At 39.4% G+C, this 19,434-nt stretch overlaps 1 protein-coding gene across 1 annotated transcript; it reads right to left on the bottom strand.

Moving 5' to 3' along the window:
• Positions 1 to 5,619: 5,619 nt before the first annotated feature.
• ZNF366 (zinc finger protein 366) lies at positions 5,620 to 18,634 on the bottom strand. Its single transcript, XM_009987222.2, has 4 exons — positions 17,330 to 18,634; positions 14,971 to 15,162; positions 8,684 to 8,858; positions 5,620 to 6,155 (listed from the first exon to the last, which is right to left on the bottom strand). The coding sequence occupies exons 1-4, from the start codon at positions 18,626 to 18,628 to the stop codon at positions 5,620 to 5,622; spliced, it is 2,202 nt and encodes a 733-aa protein (XP_009985524.2). The 5' UTR covers positions 18,629 to 18,634.
• Between the last annotated feature and the right edge of the window lie 800 nt (positions 18,635 to 19,434).

Raw genomic sequence — 19,434 nt, 5'->3', positions numbered from 1 at the left:
TCAATAAAAAATGAAAAGGAAATTTGTGAGAAGAACTAAATATATGTTTGTCTAAATTATATTTCTGTGACTGATAAAGGAGAAACTTTGAAATTCACTGATACCGATCACATGGGAATGAACTAACTCACTCCTCAACATATAGTCCTCCTCATGTAGAGGTTGCTTATAATCTTCATAGTGGTTGTTACCTGCAATTAAAACAGAAAGGGGAAAAAAATAACCAAGAAGTAAACAGGAAACCAGAAAAGGCTTCGTTCTGTTTCTTTTAACCTGTTACATGTATTTCTAGTGTTTGAATAAGCTTTCATCCACATTTTAAGATATATACCTCTGAGAATCAGAAACGGAGTGTCTTTGTTTTCTTTGCGTTATTTTACAGCCAACATTCCAGGTGCTTTCTCTCTGTGCTCAAAAAAAGCATTAAATGTTCTCTGTGAAGTCTGATGGTGCTAATTCCATCGGGACCTCACTAAAACAAACAGATCCAAGAGGTTACTCATCATTTAAAAGTGATGCTTTCCATTAAAAAAAGAAACTCTGAACCTCTGAGTTCAGTATTTCTTAAGTTTTAAAGGTATTCCTACTTCCCAAAGTTCAATATTATAACACACCTGGTTGGTTTTTCCTCTCTTTTTACGTAATGCAGACCTTTGAAACATCTTTAAGGTAAGGATTACGTCTTTCTTTTTTAGCTTGTCTGAGGCCAAGTTAGCGAACACCGTAATCCTTCCAGAGCATTCTTTATGTCCTTCCTGCAGTCTGTAATAATAAAGTGATCTCTCTACCTCAGAGGACCTGACAGCTCCTCTGCCCTTGTCTTCTACCTACTCTTCCATCATTGATTTAGGCTTCGCTTTACAAGGACCACTCTTCAGTGGTGCTGAGTGAAGTATGACCTTGTTAGACCAGCCGCAAGCATTTACTGTGTAAAATAGTTGGAGCATCAAGAACTCCATATCATTCAATACAAAGTACAGCAGCTTCTCCAGTACATATTTATTTGCTTAAATTAATACAATACATCATACATGCTTTTACTATTGTGATAGAAAGCCAGAAACCAAATATTCACAGATAGTTGGTCCACTTTTTGAGTTAGGGCTTTAAACAGGAACCCAGTGCTTTATGTGAAATAAATATACACCACATTATTTGCAAAATCTGTTAGGAGTACAAAATGTTAGCTCTGTTACATCTTGTTCAGCTAAGCAGACATGACCTATTTCTGAAACTGTTAATAATTATTAAAAACTTCTTGAAATAATAAATATAGTACTTATATTACTTCTTAACTCTACGCTTATAACAGCAGAGTCCAGCAGCACCATATGAAGAGAGAAATTAAAGAATAACTAGTAGACAGACACAGAGTTGTAAAAAGGTGGGTGCAGTAGCATCACTTGGTCTTTCTATTAACTTGTTTTACAAGACACAGTACAGGATAAACTTCTATTGTCATAAAGTGTTTTGTCCTTTAAGCTGCTGAACACAGAGCACCTGTCTTGGCCTTCACAGACTGGAGGCTGCCCGTCAGGTGGGACAACTCACATTCACAAGGAGATGACTACGTCCTGGTGGCCAGACTCAAACCAGCTTGTTCCAGAGCTACCTACAACTTCACTTTTTTAGTAAATATGTTGTATTTCTTTACCCTGAAATTTTACCAACCCAACTTTTGACTTTTCATCCACCTACTCCATTCTGTGCAGTGTCTTGCAGAATTCTCTTTGCTGCCCTTAATAGCAGAAGAGCCTCTAATTAAATAAACCACATACCTCCACTTGCCCAGATTCATTATGGTGTGGCCAATTTACCTTTCCTCAGCAGTGTTTCTTGAAGCATCTCAGTTTGTGTGAGTTAGGAAAGCATCTCACTTGTATGAGTTTGTGGCCGCTCTTATTTGCTTTGGTGCCCTCCAGGAGGGTGAAGTTAGGCTTCATATAATAATGCAGGGAAACGGTACAGATGTGATTTAATATACAGGTCGTGGAGGCTGGGTTTTAATTTCATGTGTTGCTACAAGCTAAAAACCCAAATAGCAGAGAAGAGTCAGATAAACACGTTTTTTTCCACAACATTGGGAAAAGAAGATATATAGACTGAGATTAGGAAGGAGGAAAAAAAAAAAAAGAAAATATATCCCCTAAGGTCCAGGACACAGGCAATGTCTCTGCAGGACTTCTGGACCTCTATTCAAAGCAAAACAAGAAAGCTAATCCCCCAAAAATTAGAAAAATAGGGAAAAGGGAAATAACTTCATTATGAGAGCGAATTTCTATAAAGCACTTTCAAAGCTATTAAAAAGCAAAAGCTGTTACTGTCTGTTCCCAAAATGGTGCCAACGTAAATAGTGTGAAAATAACTTATCTTTGAAAAGCAAGATGTTTCACTATCAAGGCTGTTAGTTCGCTTTTAATTTGTCCCTTGGGGTCTCTTTGTAACAAGTGTCTTAGACCCAGCTGCATCATGTTCTTCAGGCAGGAGAACTATCATCTCCTAATCTCTTTGTTTGGGTCACTTGGCACTGTCTCCTCATCTCAGTAATAGTTTTGTTTGCAATTCCTCTGGCTGGTGACTTACAGTTTTAGATGAGTTTTTACTACTCTAATACAAATTAGCTTTGGGTGCTTGTGAATTAGCTTAGTGTGACTTTGTGACGGGGCACAGTCTCAAGGCTTCGTTGTAATGGAATATTCTCTGCTTTCTAGGAAGAATGCAAGAAAACGGATTCACATTACAAATTATTCCTAAATAGCATTGCCATTCTAGTGACCTCTGCTCCTTTCCACCTGGCTGTGTGTGGTTGGCAGTTGCTTTTGATCCAATGAGAAGTGGGATTGTAGAAGTGGATAAATTGGCTGCATTGATGCTGTGGTTGAAACTGTTTGGGTTAACTATTCAGACAACCCAGAACTGTTTGCAGTGATTTCGTTTCCTAAGGACACGTGTGGCACTTTCCCTCATGAGGTCTGTGAGGGAACACTCGACTGCATACTTCCAGTAGACACCATTTTTGAGGTTATGATTTTATCTACTGGTAGCTGAGCTCTGCTGAAAATGTCTCCTTTGCTCCCTTTGCCTGGCGTGCTGTTGATATGCAAACATTTATTTCTTTCCTGGCAAGGATTGTCTAGTTGTCCCATAACATTCTCCAATGTATAGACAGCAGGGCTTTGCAATGGAAGGGTCGCATGCCTTTCTGGTTTACCCACTACAGAAGCAAAGGGAATTGCTAAGTACAACTCATCTGCGAGATCACCATCATGGAAATTGCAGCCTGGTTCCTGACTCCTTGCTTGTTCTTATTATTATAGGAAGTAATATGGCTGCAAGGGTGGAGTGGACAGATCTTGAATGGTTCACAGCTGGAAACTACATCACCTTGAGAGAAACACTTCTAAGAGTCAATGACTCCCAGCTCTTGGCATATATGTTCTCCAACAGGAGCTTCTGTCAGGCAGAGACAAGATACTGCCAAGAAGGTAACTGAAGGTCTTGTTCCTGTTTCTAAGAGACAATCTCCTAGACCACGCCAAATTTCTACCTGATCATTTTCCCTCTAGTCTAAGACAGAACGCAGTTATATACATTACTCTGAACATTTTCTGATTCTTCTGCTTGACTAGAATGTCTTCCTTGAAAGAAAGACGGCTCCTTTTTCAAGAGAAGTTATCTTGCAGTGGAAGCAAGGAAGTAGAATGTATATGATAAAACAGTTCATCACTGAAAAAACAAGGCTATGTACCTCTGAAATACACCTCATTTTGAAAGACATCATTAATTCTAGGCCTAAAGTGAGCTACATTGTACTTCAATTTGGTATACCCCTTTTATTTTAAAAAAGTACGTACATCAGCTGTAGAGGTAACTACATTTAGAAGCATCACTCATACTAAACAGCTTCTTTTATCAACAGCTTTTTCTGCTCTTCATTCAGAATCTTTATTATGCTGTATTTGAGCCCTGAAAAGTGATATCACCTGCTGCAACCTTAGACTACACAAACCCAGTTTTATATGATGAATAAGTGCTGCTGCCATGTGAATACTGATTAGCTGGTAGGTGTGAGAATCATTACTTCTGTAAGGTGAGTGGTTTCTTATAATGGCAGAGAGCTGCAACTACATGACTCTAGCCTAAGCAAGCTGTAAGTATATGACTATATTTAATTATAACTTGTTGTATTTTGAGCATGATAGCAAGGCATTTCAAATCAAGAACTTGGCAGGTAGGTAAATAAGGTAGTAATATTTGGAAAAGATGTACCATATATATGGATTTTAACCTTTTAAGCTCGCATGTCAGAAGGACATAGGACTAATTAAATGACTTATTAAGTCTTTCTTTCCAAATAAGCAGTAGGATGGTGTGGGGCTATTTGTCATCTGTCTTGAAGATGCAGGAATCAAGATGCAGGTCAAACTATCCATGCAATTAATGAAATGTGCTTAATGTGCTTTTAGCATCTTTGTTATGAACATAGAATTGTATGGGAATCAGAAGATGAAAAGTTGGGAACTGAAAACAGTGCGAGTAGAGTTCTTCTGAAAGGCCTGGAGCTTACTGGTCATGCTATGTTAATAGGGGAAAATTTCCGACTCCAGTAAGAGGAAATCCAAAACCAGTTTTCCTCTGTGAGGTACTGCTTGCCATGTAAAGGTGGGGTTTTTTTGGCATAATTTCTAAAAAAATAATCCGATCAGACCTGTGTATTTCAAAATCATCTTTGCTAGCCAAGATAAACTGAAGAGATAAACAGCAAAATTGCATCATTTTCTCAATGAAATTACTCATATTGTTTTACGTGTAATTACAGGAAGATTTGCAAATGCTACACACTGCTTCTGCTTATTAGATGATTTGGTCTGAGCAGATGGTAGAACAAAATGTCAACACAGTCCATGCTATTTCACTTGAAGAATTGCTGAATACTCCCATACTGACTGAAACACAGCAAAGCACGAACATCCATTGTGCCAGAGGAAAAGCTTCTGTGACTGTAATAAATCCCAGTCCTTTAAAAGCCTTACAGAGCTGCCCTTTGCTATCACTATTAGTATTCCTTCTTAATTTTTTTCCCATTTCTCATTGTAAGTGGTTGAACTAACAGTCACTTCAGTAAATGAAAGTATTTAGACTGTGTTAGTTCTGAGAGTGACTGCACTTTCGTGCACACCATGTCTAATAGTCTTGCTTATACTGTGAAATAATTCCTGTTTTCAGATTTTTTTTTTTTAGTTGTATGGTTAGAAATGTTCATATGTATTTAGTCAGATAATAAATCAAAAGCTAATGTTGGTTTTCTCATAACTAGAAAATGACCTATAAGTCATTTACCACCCTAGATAAAGGAAAATAAACTTCTGTACCCTTCCCATTGTCTGCTCATACATCAAATGGTTAAGCGTAAAAATGTTATTGTCTAATATCTGTTGTATTTCTTGGTGATCTTGGACTGCTTTGTTCTTTTAATGTATATGTTTTACCTTAAATTATTTTTATTAGTTTGGCTTGTTTATTTCTAAAGGCTACTACAAACTTCCGGGCTTTGTTAAATTACCATTCATGTTAAAAGTTATCTGGTTCCCCTTTTCCAGCTGTTTAAAAATGTCCTTTTCAAATGGTTAAAAGCATTGTTTGTTTTTCCACTTTTCTTTCTAGCAATTCTTTCAAACTCTTGTTCCTGTGCTTGAAATACAAGTAATCAGAGAGAGAGTGGCCAAGTCTGGCCTTTTCAAAAGCCCTAAAGCTGAGGTGTTCTTTGTTGTTTGGAAGATCTCTCTCTCCTTGGCTCTCCTGTTTATCTGAATTTCCTATTCTCTTCTCCAGTCCTCCCTCACTTGGCACTTCTTCCTTCTCATTGCAGTAGGACTCTCTGAAGTTCTTCATCATGCATTCAGGTTTGCTAGACAGATCTTGAGCAATGTACAGCTTGTTGTCATCATGGTGGTACATGGCAGGGCTGTACTGCTCTGCCTCATAGCAGTTGTCTTCCTCTTCCTCCTGGCATGAGCTTCCCTTGGCACTCTCGCCATCCGAATGAAATGAGATTCCCTTCCCTTGGCTTTTCTGGGAAAGATCAAAGGGCTCTTCCTGCTCCAAGCTTCTCAAGACGTTTGTCTGGGACAGAGCAATTCTTCCTCTTCCAAAACCTTGTAGTGGTTTGAGGGGGGGAGAAAAAGAACAATTTATATATAGGAAATTTTACTACGTGATACATCGTTAAAAAACAAAATGTGAAGTGGCCTTCTATTTCATATTTTAATTTTGTCTTCCACCCAGTTATTTCCAAGTACTTTACTGTTTACATCTCAAGGCATCTCCTTTGAGATGCTGTTAAAAGAAGTACTATTGTATACACTTCACAGCCAGGTCAGGACACACAAAGCATTGTGCCGTACATGCCAGACACTTGATGAGGGAGCTAGGAATAAAAGTGAAGTGGCCTGGCCTCTTGTAAACTATTTTTGCCAGTGAACCTACCCACTTCCTCCTTCCTATTTTTTTAATAAATGAAAACTTTGATCTAAGGCACCACAGGCCATAATCAAAGTCCTAGGTTTTGTACATTTTTTTTTCCGGAGGAGTGGAAGAGACTAAAAACGTGTTAGTATGTTTGTTCTATGGACATTTGATCCAAAGTTACTACTTTAAAAATTAAAAGATTGTCAAATCTCAGCAGTCTATGATCTCTACTCTCCTTAATTCTTCCTGTTTCATCCACTGAGAAGGCATTCAAGCCACTGAAAAGCTCTGTGCACCGGACAGTGCTTCCTTGAGGAAATCATGATAAACAAATGACAATGTTGAGCAGTACTGTGTAAGTCTGAATGTAGTCCAGGATCTGGTTTGTCTTAAATGTTTTTCAGACTGTCTCCTGTCTTGCTGGAAATCCAGATGTTACCCACAAGGCACCTGTGGACTGAAATGCACTCTGACATTGGGATGCACTGAAGAAGACTCAGACACTGCAGGCAAAGTCCATCTTAATTAGAAAAATGGTGGCAGTACTGGGGTGAGGATTTCACCCAACAGCAAATATCTAGGAAAGCCACTATTTTACTTGCTTTGTTTGTTTGATTTGATTTACTCTTTTTTTTTCCCCTCAGTAATTGAATTCAGTTTCTGCAGGATCTGTGCAGCCTCACTAGATACAGCTGCTGATTTGCAACAGGTTGTATTTGTTAAAATGGTTCATGAGCAGGTGGCAGCCATTACAAATTGTCTTGTGTCTGATAAGCCTCAAGGGCTGAAAAGTCTCTGTACAAAGAAAAGCTCTTAGGCTATCTTCAGTTACAAGTAATTGCGCAACTAGCATGGCGCTGTGGGAGGTTTACAGGAAAAAAAGACCTATTTGTTTCAGCACCTGTTAGGATCTTCGTAAATTTTATGCCAAATGTCATTAGAGTATGTGTATTACATACATGCTAGGCTGCCCAAAAGCCTGAATTTGAGGAATACCAAGAACTCTTAACCATGAAATAATTACTTATCCAGAAAGCCTTAACAAACAAAGTATCTTACATACTCAAACTCTCAAAACAATCCGCTCTAATTCCCTCATTAGATAGCTTTGGCATGTGTGCACACATGAGGCTGACTTTGGGAAGTATACGTGGTAGGTTGGAGATAGGAAATAGTTTGCAGTATACTCTGGGTAGTTAAAAATCCACATACTTTGAAATGGGGAGGAGCGTCTCCTCCTGTCTACATGCTTCTTTGTAAACTAGATCTTGAGCCTACGGCCTTCACCTAATGCTAGCTATGTCAATGTAGTACAGAATAACCACATCTTGAGCAGAAAGGCTCCTTGACATAGAGCCATTCAGGCTTCCATTCCCATTCCAGTCTGGAATTCAATAAGTAGTGAGCAAAACCCATGAAATCTTGTAGATTTTTTGCTTATGTCAGCTTTGACTGAATTTATGATTTAAGATGTATCTCAAAAAACCTATAAACTCCTAACTAGATGTGTCTGGGGAAAAATATCAGCTGTTCCATCACTCCTAGGCTGGAGTCCGTCAGCCTCTGGAAATCAAGCCCATTGAAATTGTAATATCTGTTGAAAAATAATGGAACTACACCTTTAGTCAGGAAGATCATGTCATCTATTCATGCCCCTGGCGGACTACATGTGCCACAGCCTCACTAAGTTGGAATCTCCACCAGCTGGCTCCCATTTGTGTCTCAGGGTACCAACATGCCAAAGGAAGCTCTGCAGTGCTGTAGAGGTTGTAGCTTCTCACAGTGATGGATGGGGAGCCCTGGGCTTAAGTAGAATAATGTTTGGTATGGCTTGATATATCCTCTGCGCTCACACTACTGACAGTATTCTCCCTCACACTGGATGACAGCAACTTAGTGGGCTAAAATTGATTCCTTTATGCTCATAAATACTGTCTCACTTTGTCTCCATCTACTACTCCATTTTGGTCTGTACATCTGTGTCATGAGATACCTACTCTGAAAAGTCTGAGACAAGGATCACTACCTTGGGGATCTCTGATATGTAGCACTGGAATAATTTTAGTAACAACATCCCAGTCTTATGGGATTCAATCTCTTCCAATAGCATTGGATCTGTGGTACAAGATCATGGATCTGTGGTACAAAGAACATTTGGATTTACTGATATGTATCTTCAAATCTCTCAGACAAAAACCTTGATGAAAAATATTACCTTGAGAATGAAATCCTCTTTCCATGACCCCATGTTTGACTTTCATGTGCCTGGTTAGGTTCCCCTTCAAGGTGAATTTGCTGGGACAGTAGAGGCACTTGAAAGGCTTACTGTCTGAGTGCAAGTGCATGTGTCCCATTAAGTTGTGCATTCTGTTAAATTCCTTTCCACACAGCTGTAAAAACAATAAAAATGAAAATTATTAGTTCAAAGGGGTACTTCCAAGAAGAACATTTTAAAGGAAAAAGGACCTGCTCTTCTCAACTCGAGACCTGGCAGCTTCTGGCTGCAATTTGTTTTTTAAAGATCGAGGCAAAAATCCTACAACAAGGATATCTGGTTGAGTCTGATCTATCTAGTGCCTTCTGCACTGCGTCTGTTTTTTGAATTTGATGACTAGGACACACAGTTAAGGACTCCCCAAAAGCAGAGAATGTTGTTGTAAGGAAGGGAGAGGCTCAAATGCATAACCTGGAAGGCTCTTGGCTTGAATGAAATTCAAAGTATGACTTTCTGCCCTGGTGAACCATTTCATTTGTAGTTTATAAATCTGGCCTTTAATCAAAAAGAACGCCAGGCAAAGATGGAGACAAAAAATAAAACCAATGAAGGGTTTCTGTGAAACTGTCAAGCAGAATATTACTTCTCCTTAAGTGAAAATGAAATGGCTGCACATTTTGCTTAAAGCTAGAAAAAGCATTTCCTTTTTTTCTTTGTTTCTTGCTCCTCTGTTTTTCTCTGATCCTCTTATCTTCTGTTTACCAACTTCTGTGTTTCAGTGTCTCTGGTGAGTAAGCTGGAATTTAAACATTCGTGGGGCTGTAAGAATGACTCAGCTTTCCCTGAAGCCTGTTCCTGCCAGCTCAAGCCATTGATGGTGCAAGCTTCCCTTTGATGAAACAATAAGTTGGGGTTTTTTTCATTGTTGTTGTTTATCTAGGTGGGTTCTTTTATATTTCGGTCCCTCATAAATCAATGTATTCTCAAGACATGAAAGTTTGACATCACTATTACAAAATTCTAGTCTTACTTGTCTTCTGGTCTTTCCTTATCAGGATTTATAATTTTATTCACATTTAAGTGGTGTTTTCCATCCTCTGCAAACGTCTGTGTTTGCTTTCTACTTCAGCTCTTTTTTAGAATGGTTTTAGGCAAACACTTTTACCATCAGATTTTTTTTTTTTTTTACAATCTTTGTTCCTGTATGAGCCAGAATCACCATTATTGAGTAACTGAAACTTACATCAAGCAGTATACTCATCTAGGAGAAAATTACTAAAAATCAGTTACTGAGATTCCACCAAATTTTTGGTCTAATCTGGCTTCTGGTTTAATTTATTTTAGTAGTACAGAAGGTCTGCTACAGTGCTTTTTGATTCAAATTCACAAAGCCATCACCTGTAATATCCAGATGAAATTTAATTAGTGGAATGATCCTTGGTGAAATAGTGCTGTATCCTTTGCATTTTAAACCATCTCTTGAGGCAAAACGGAAGCAGTTCATGAATACAAAAATTTGAGAGATATTGTTTTTAAATAAAAACTAGAGCTTAGCCAATGCTACAATACTAAAGAGTCTGAAAATATTAACTTAATTAAAAAAAAAATATATTTGTTTCAGCTGTAGAAGTTCTCTTCCATGATTTGTGCTCTGTAATTTTGCTAAAATTTTTCTACCAAATGAATTTACTGGCAAAGTGTTCACTGAAACAGTGGGAGGGGAAAAAAAAATAGCCACTGAAAATGAGTTATTAATTTGTAGAAGTAGGATATATGATTCCAAGGGTCATCCATCCATTTAGGAAAGAGGACTGTCTCTTCTTTGTAGTCAAGGAAAGCTAATGTGCCAGATGGCTTATATTTGGGGAAACGAATGCACCAAAACAAAAAACCAGTCTGAAAGTTCTAGAGGGAAAGAAAGAGGAGGAGAAGAAGTACTGATGAGTGCAGAAAATTTGCAAGGAAGAACAGCAGCTGATTGTATCTTGACAGTTACTGGAATGACCTATGACATGTCAATATTTCTCTGGCTACAGGAATGTCAATAATAATACCTCTCTAACATCGCTTAGCAGAAGTCTTCTGGTTACCTGCTTGTATTGTGGCTGACCTGTGTTCTCACCAGCTTTTACTTTCTGATAGGTCTTTGCTCCTCTATTTAAACTGATAATCAAGAGAAATCAGGTTGAACAGGTGAACAACTAGAGTACTTCATGCAAATCTATATATTTATAAGGTATTGAGTACTAAAATGGATCTAGTAGGAGCACGTTTTTTTTTCCTGTCAAGGCAACATTTATTTCTCTTTTTCATAGTGAAAAGGCAGACGACTTTGTAAAGAACAGTTCCTTACAGCATAAAAGTTTTGTGTCTCTGAATAAAGGAGGTAGGTTTTCCATTTCCCGAAGTCATGCACAGTCTCAGGGATGTGTAATATGTTCCTGTCCTGAAATCTCCTCTGGGGACATGAGGAAATGGTACTAGAGTGTAGAGGTGTGGCAGGAAAATGAAAGAAATACAGATAGGAAAATTCTTTTTCAGAACGATGGCTCCGTGTGGTATGGTCTCTGTGTAACCTATCCCTTTCAAAAGGCACAAGTCAACTTTCAAATGTTCAGCCTGGAGAAGAGGAGGCTCCGGGGTGACCTTATAGCGGTCTTCCAGTACCTCAAGGGGGCCTACAAGAAAGATGGGGAGAGGCTGTTCAGGAGGGCCTGTTGTGATAGGACAAGGGGTAATGGTTTTAAAATAAAAGGAGGTAGATTCAGGTTGGATATTAGGAAAAAATTTTTTACCATGAGAGTTGTAGAACACTGGAACAGGTTGCCCAGAGAGGTGGTGGATGCTCCATCCCTGGAGACGTTCAAGGCCAGGTTGGATGAGGTCCTGAGCAACCTGATCTAGTTGGAGATATCCCTGTTCCTTGCAGGGGGGTTGGACTAGATGGCCTTTGAAGGTCCCTTCCAGCCCTAACGATTCTATGATTCTATGATTCTATGATTCTATCCATGATCCAGAGGATGAAGGGAGCAGGTTTTGGCCTCATGTGCTGGAAGGCAGGAACTCAGAGCTAGTGCAGGTTCACAGCTAGTACTTAAAAAACAGCCTGAGTTTGTAGTCCAAGGTGAGGAGGTGTACAAGATTTTCTTTCTCTGTTACAGGGCAGGGGTATGATCAGAGTGTGGAAGATGACTGTGAGCCAGCTGCATGGGAGGCAGCTCCAGCAAAAGTCACCACAGGGCACCTTAGCACTCAGGGAGATGCAAAGTTCATGCAAGAGATCTTGGGATAGCAGGAACAACATGGTTTTCTTGTAGACCTTTTGTCAGGCTGTCTAGATGAAATAAAATTCAAGCTCTAAAAAGAAAAATCTCAGCTGCAAGTCTGCTGGGCACGCTTCGTTGCTTTGGCTGGTGAAAAGGACTTCAGTACATTTTGCTAGAACAGTTGAATTAGTTCTACACTAGATTTTGTCTTCCTAAGCCACCATATAAAGTATCACCCTTCTAGATTTGTCAGTCTGTTTTATTTCTTCCCAAAGTATTATCTCTCATACTTTCTTTGGTTTTGACTCCTGACATGAACTCATGATTTTAGATGGGGAAAACGTAGAGTTCATAACATCTATTGCAAAGTGTGTTTGGCTGGTCTGGAGAAAACTTCATTACATTCTTTATTGGAGGTCTGAAACATTGCTGACTTCAGCACCACAAGCAACTGTAAATTTCTTAGAAGCTTCCCCTACAAATCAGAATTAGCAATATTGCACCAGTTGGTTCAACTCCTTCAGAACTTTTCAGTGTTTTTTTTTTTCAACAGAAATAAACAAGGCAGCATGGGCTCGGGCCTTTAAAAGCTACAGAGAAGTTCACTCTTCAGAGAAAAATCAAACACAGATCCAGGCTACTGCAGGATGAGGAAAGAGAACAGACAACTGTTTGCTACTCCCTCACTTCAGATAGTATGTGCTTAGCTGTGATTAGACACATAGGAAAGCCTCATGTTTTCTTTTTCTGTGAGAAAAAGGTAAAGAAAACTATTGCATGTGGTGAAGTAGAAAGGCTACTGCTGTGCTCTTTTTCCCTTGCATTCTGCTGCTTCTTTTTTTTTTTCCTTCGTAAGAAGGGTGTTCCTTTCCTCAAAGAGAGAGGGAGAGGGAGAAAGACTGTAAACTGTCCAAAAGGACCGTGAGAAAACAGGAAGCTTTGAAAAGTACAAGAGAAAGCAAGATGAAATCTATTTGCAGGCGGCTCCCCGGGGACATGTGAGCCATTGTTAAGCAGGCTGTTCATACAGCTATATCCTTCCTTCTGCTGAGGAGGAGCTTGGTGCCAAAAGGCTGCTATCTGGTCATTGCCTTAACCCTCTGAATACTAGCCAGAAATACTTTCTCAAGTCTTTCAAGGGCTCTGCCAGAGAGGTAAGGGACGTTCCTAACACCAAAGAGCAATTCCTGATTCTCCCTCTGCTTATTGTTACAATCTCCACTCTGTTCAGTGGCACTAATGTTGATTCTTACCCCTTCAGCCATAGGAGAAACTGGTTCACTGTGCTTTCTTGTTTCTTTCCTCCTAGGAACATTGGGTGGGGACAGAGAAGTAAAAAAATAAGAAAAACAGGTGTTCCTGTAGAGCTTTTGTTACTGGCTGGAAAACATACTGGTGGTACTCCAGTTCCCTGTTCAAACTATCGCCGTCTCCAAGTTTTAATAGTCTGTCATCATCAAACCTTAACCTGGACACTAATTTCCAGCTAATCTGCGCATACCTAAAAAATAGTGTGGGTCCAGATACTGCATCCAGAACAGCTGATCAAACAATTCGGTTTCTTTTCTGAAATTTGAAGGGCCAGAGGAGGACTTTGACCAAATTGGAACAAAAAGACAGGTTTCCAGGTATTCTCGAAGAATGAAAGTTTCCAGCAGACTTGACATGGAACTACCCAAGCATTTCACTAACAGAAATTATTTTATGAATATAGAATAATGTAAGTCCTAGTATACAAATGAACGTTTTAGTAGGACATAAATTGAAATGAAACAAAACGCTAAAGTTGAAAGACTTTGCTGTTATTTTTTCAAAGTGAAATACTTCAAAGTTATCAAAGCAAAATGAGGAAGTAAAAAAGGATTGATTTTGACATTTTCCTACTAAAAATATCACTGAATTCCATATTTTCCTATGACATTTTGAAGTTCTACATTTTTCAAGAGAAAATAATTCCATTTAAAATTTTTCATCCAGCTCTGCTTCTCGATGAAATGTTCCTTTTAAGAAAATATTTAATTCCGTGAAGATGTCGGATGAAAGAGTTCTAGAAATTGCTTCCAGATCAATCTTCAGTTACTTGGTTAAACCACAACACTTAGGCATAAACTGGGTAATATGCTCCACTCTGTATTTATAGCCCTCTTAGAGCACGTCAAAGTGGGAATAAAACCTACGATCTTTAACTTCACAAGGTATGACTACAGTAATGAACCAGATAGGCTGCAGAAGGAACAAATGTCATGTCCAATACTTAGTAAGAATATAAACATGAATAATTCATAAGGAAGTTATTAGAGATGATCATGGTCCAGAAAGCCGAAGCCTCAAAGATTTACGAGGAGGAAGGAGAAGAGAGGATGGAAGGGGAATTTCAGCCTCCAACATTCTGGAGGGAGGCAGCAAACCGGAATTCGCAGAGGATCCTAAAAAGACTAGATGGATTCAGAGGCTGTTTTTTTCGGATACTAATGTCCTGCCCTGAATTTCTGTCTGGTAACCACACTTGGCCCATTCAAATCCCTTCTGCACTTGAATTTTTCAGCAGCTTTCTTTGAGTCCTTCCCTGAACTGTCTCACAGCATCATTGTGTGAAGCTGTGGCTGCTGCTTTTCCATGGTCCTCTGCAGGGTGCACGACCTGATCTATGTTTTCAGTCAGTGTTTCAAGCTATTAAGCACTTAGACTTCTGTTTGGACGGCTGTACTAAGCAAATGTCAGGTATGTTTATTGTCCTCAAACCGCCGTGGCATTTAAATGCTCAAGAAGCAGAAAAAATTGACTCTGAAAGTTATTGATATTGAAGGGGAAGGGAGTAAACCACAGATATTTACCTCCATCATTTTGCAATACATAAGCAGAACCTGGATAAAGAAAGAAAACCAGGCTGGTTTATGCTGATTTCAATGCAACTGCAGTGTGTGTTAGCAAGTCTTGTTTTCCTAATACTACCATATCGCGAGATGATAATATCACAGAAATATCCAGTGAGTTAATGCCTCTGTCACCAAATACACTTACCTTGCATTTAAAGGGCTTGACATCAGAGTGGACAATCATGTGGGCCTTAAGAGTCTGCTTTTGCACAAAGCTCTTGAAGCACAAATGGCATTGATAGGCTCTGATATTGGTGTGGATCAGGACATGTCGCTTCATGTTGGCCAGCAAAGTAAATTCCCGTCCACAAATTCCACATTTGTGCTCTTTCACACCCTGTAAGAAAAGAAAAAAAAAAAAAACAGAAAAAATTGTAGATGGAGTATTTTCTAGATAATTTCATCTTCAGTACAGCAATATATGAATTATTCGTTCTGCAATAGCAAAGCAGGTAATAAATTATTTTGCTTTTAACATCATTTGTTGAAATAATAGATACTTATGTATTTTTTCTTGGCAAATTCTTACAAGAATCTGAGAAGCAGAGAGGGAAAACAAAATGTAAACTTAATGAAATAATGAGTTTTGTTTCCGTCACTAAGTTTACAAATTGGTGAGATATAGTAGCAGAGCTTCTCTGTCCTACTCTTCTGCTTATGTAAAATATTGGTCAAATGTGTATACTTATTGACCAAGAATAAAAGCTAACCAGTTAAGAGACTAAACTAGTGCCTGCGTATGGTAATTGAATGTCATGGACTTCTAAAAAAGGCATAGCCCTGTTTTGAAGAAATCTCTAGAAAATAATCCTAAGTAAACAAGAAGTAGTCAAGCAATGTCATCAAATAGGAATATACATGTTACATTCAATGGAGGGAAAAAACTTTTCACCCTTAGTGGGAATTGCAGTAACCCTAATGGAGTGATCTCGTTTTATCCAGTGTTTACAGAGCACTTCTAGCGCCTTTCATGCCATCCAGTCAATGCGTCATTCAATACTCTTGCTCACATCCATGTGGTCTAGCTGCCAGCTCCTCAAAAAGTCATTCAGATGCTATGAAAGTCAATGAATTTACTACTAAGCACCTTAAGAGATTGAGTATAACTTGCTGAAGGTAATGAGGATTTACTAGTGAAGTGCCAAGAGGAATTACTCCTCCTGCAGGCCCCCATTACAAAGACAACTTGAAACAATCTCTATTTTTGTGCTAGTCAGTGCTCTTCATGGATAATTGCAAAGCTAAAACTGTGAACACCACCAGCAGTTTTAAGTGTTTGCCTATCTGATGTGAGTCTGCATTTGGGCAGCTAAGTACTGCTAATTATCTTCACAGCTGAATTCACCTGCAGCTGTGGACAAAGAAGCAGAAGCTCTCTAAAGGCTCAGGGGTATTGCATTTCCTGTGGCAAAAAAAAAAACAACCAAGTCTTAAATTAGTAGAATTTTGTATGGTAAATCCAAAGACCAGGGAATCTCCAGAAAGAGCAGAAATTACAGTTTTGTAGTAGGGAAGAGAAAGCAAATGTGGAAGTAGAGGTTGTTGGGTTTTAAAATAAAATGTGTCTATAAGACTGAAATGCTATAGCTTTCTGTATTTTTAACATTTTTCATATAAAAGCCAGAATTCAAGTGTTAAAGGAAAAATATGCAAAGTTGGAAGCAAGTTTTTATACCATATGTGGGATTTTGACTTGTCTTAACAATGTTTTTTTAAAGGTGGATAAGCCAATTTCAGACATTCTTCAATGGAACAGTTACATTTTTCCTATTTTCTGGAAGTGGTCTTTCTGAATGTGTTCCAAAGCCTGTTCCTAGCCTAAACTGACTCTGCTGCCATTGCTGTCAGCAGTGACAAGACTGCCACTTGATACAAATTGGCTGGGATTATGGTCTTGCTTGTCCACTTTTAGTAACTGGCATTCTGGATAACTTATGCACAAAGGGGAATTTTTCTTAGGTTGTTTTTTTTTTCACTAAATGTCTCATTATAATGATTCTTCAAAATCTGATGAGTAATAATATACTTCCTTTTGCTGCATACACACAGTCTACTGCAAATCCACCTACTTCCCAATTAAGGGAGCAAAGCAATAGATTTGATTTTCAGTAGAAAATTTCCATTAAAATTTCGGGGGAGGTCATACAGCTCTGCAAAACTATGTTATGTTAGAGAAAGTCATTCTGAAGAGGAAACCTAGAAACGGAGAGACGTGAATTGAGTTTTGGGAAGTAATACAGGTAGTTTAACTGAACTCCTGTTCATAAAAAAGTGGGTTTTGTGTGTACTTTCTTAATACTGACAGAGACATCTCACTTCTACTATTGATAGCGTTGCTGGGGCTTTTGCTCTGCATGAAACTCTCCAGCTGGCAAAGGGCCAGCATGAGGCTCTATAGACTAATTACCTTCTTTCCGAGGAGGTACATACGTGTATCTTTAGTAGCCTGTAATCCTCGTGCTACTTTCTGACACGAGGTGGGAGCGCAACCCGTGCCGGCTTACCTTGTGAGTTAGGGAGTGCTGTTTGAGATGGTGTGGCTGCACAAACTCCATGCCACATTCAGTGCAGATGTACGGGCGGATGTCCTTGTGCTTCATCATGTGGTTCTGCAGCTGACTCGGGTACTGGAAAGTTTTATCACATTCGGTGCAACTGTACTGTATAGGGCCACGATGGGTTGTTAAGTGTCTCTTCAGCTGGGCCAGGGTTGGGAAGTCCAGACCACACTCCACACAAATGTTCTCTCGACCACTCTCGTGCTTAGACTCATGTGCTTTCAGCTCACTGGGGTAGGCAAAACCTCTGCCGCAGATCCTGCAGTTGTAAGGCTTGATGTCGCTGTGTTGCATCATGTGTCTCTTAAGGTGACTGGTTTGAGTGAACGCCTTGTGGCAAACCTGGCACTTATGTGGCCGAGTGCCCTGGTGTGTTAACATATGCGTGTGCAGGTGGCTCAGCTGCTTGAAGAGCTTGCCACATCGGGTGCAAGCATGTGGCTTAATGCCACTGTGCCCCAAGATATGGGTGACCAAATTGTACTTGGACGTATAGGACTTCTCGCACATGGGACATTGCCAGCGTTTCTGTTCACCCCCCACATCAACATAGTAACTGTCGTCTATCTGCAGGTTGACATCTACTCTTTCCACTTTCTGTTTATTTTCACCACTTTCTCTTACTTCAGCCCTCCTGAGAGGTGGCTCTGGAGGTCTTTTCATTTGAAAGGGATTCCTGAAATGAAAGTTTGATGGCACAATAAAAGGAAACATTAAGCCAGGGTGGATTTTAGGATAATAAGAGTAAGGAGCCTGAACGAATGCTGGGCTACTGGGCCATGCCATGTTAGACTTCACTGGTTCTTGCTTAATGGGCTTGGCACCTAAGTGCTCCAGAGTTCTGTAGAACTGAAACCCAAAGTTGCAGAGGTCAATCATCTGGGAACTGTACTTGGGCTTTGCTGGTTGTTGGAACACCAAGGGGAGACTAGCAGAGCCCATGTCATTGTGATCTTCAGGTCTGTCTGGTGGTGATGACGAACCCTCGAGGGCAATAGAAGGAGGCATTTTTGTTGGCATGCTCTTGCGTTTCCGAGACCCTCCTTCCAAGGACCCCTGGAATGTTTCCATGTCTCCAAGAGGAGGAGGGTCATAGCGGAAATGTGAGAGGTGTGGTCTGAATTCTTCACCAAATGGAATTGTTCTCTGTGGCTTTGTAACAGGGCTCAGCGGCTGCAGGCAGCAGGAGAAGGGAGAGGCTCGGGTACTGTCCGCATTAAAACTTGTTTCTTCATTCTTCATCATACTTAATTTTTTCTATGATGTTGTTCAAATTCCTTAAAACAAGTAAAAAAAAAAAAAAAAAAATCTCTTTATTTCTTCCTATCCTCCTGGGTTTAACATTTTATTATTTTATTGTTTTGGAGGTTGTTGAGTTTCTTTAATGAAATGCAACTGAGGATGTCTTAGGCCCATATAAGACAAAGGCCTTTTAAAGCAGAGTTAAATTGGTTAGTAGACAACAAAGAAGCTTTGGTCTTCCTGCGGTAGGATTGGTGGTTCAAATCAAGTTTGACCCATACAATGTTTTTGCCACTTAAACATTCAGTACTGTGACACTCTAGTTTGCAACTGAATCTGTATGGCAATGTTTCTGCTTAGTTTGATTCAGCCAGGCCTTTTGTGGGCAAAATCCTGTCCTTGGCTGTGCAGGCACAGGCTCTAGAAATTGGCGGTGCATCTGAAGGATGTGGCAATACAAACAATAATGTGCACATTTATTATGGTTGTGACATGAAAAGCCAAAGCCAAAAAATGTTAAACTTCTTTGTATCATTAACATGTGCTGCTGTGAGAGAAAACAATGGCCAAGTGATCTAAGGACACTGTGTACCATCAGGTTTTGCGCTGTGTTTCCTGGCTTCTCTCACTTTCTATTGTAATAAGAAGGCGGAGATTAATTTATTTTCTTTGTTTTAGTCCCAGAGATATTTACCTGGCAGATTTGGGGGACAAAACACTAAATTGCCTTCAGTTTTATAGACTTTATCTAAGTGGGTTTTATTCTAAACAGGTGGGCAAAATCTCCAGTATAAAACTAAATATAGAAT

The sequence above is a fragment of the Tauraco erythrolophus genome, chromosome Z, assembly GCF_009769465.1.
Source record: "Tauraco erythrolophus isolate bTauEry1 chromosome Z, bTauEry1.pri, whole genome shotgun sequence".
NCBI classification, from domain to species: Eukaryota; Metazoa; Chordata; class Aves; order Musophagiformes; family Musophagidae; genus Tauraco; species Tauraco erythrolophus.
This window is presented reverse-complemented; position numbering and strand designations above follow the sequence as displayed.

Bases quoted from the DNA above. Each gene is read 5' to 3' on its own strand.
- ZNF366 (XM_009987222.2), bottom strand. From the start codon at position 18,628: ATGATGAAGAATGAAGAAACAAGTTTTAATGCGGACAGTACCCGAGCC. The intron at 8,859-14,970 runs GTAAGTGTATTT...TTGTTTTTACAG, and splicing joins TCAAGCCCTTTAAATGCAAG to CTGTGTGGAAAGGAATTTAA. The intron at 6,156-8,683 runs GTAATATTTTTC...AACCACTACAAG, and splicing joins AAGAGGATTTCATTCTCAAG to GTTTTGGAAGAGGAAGAATT.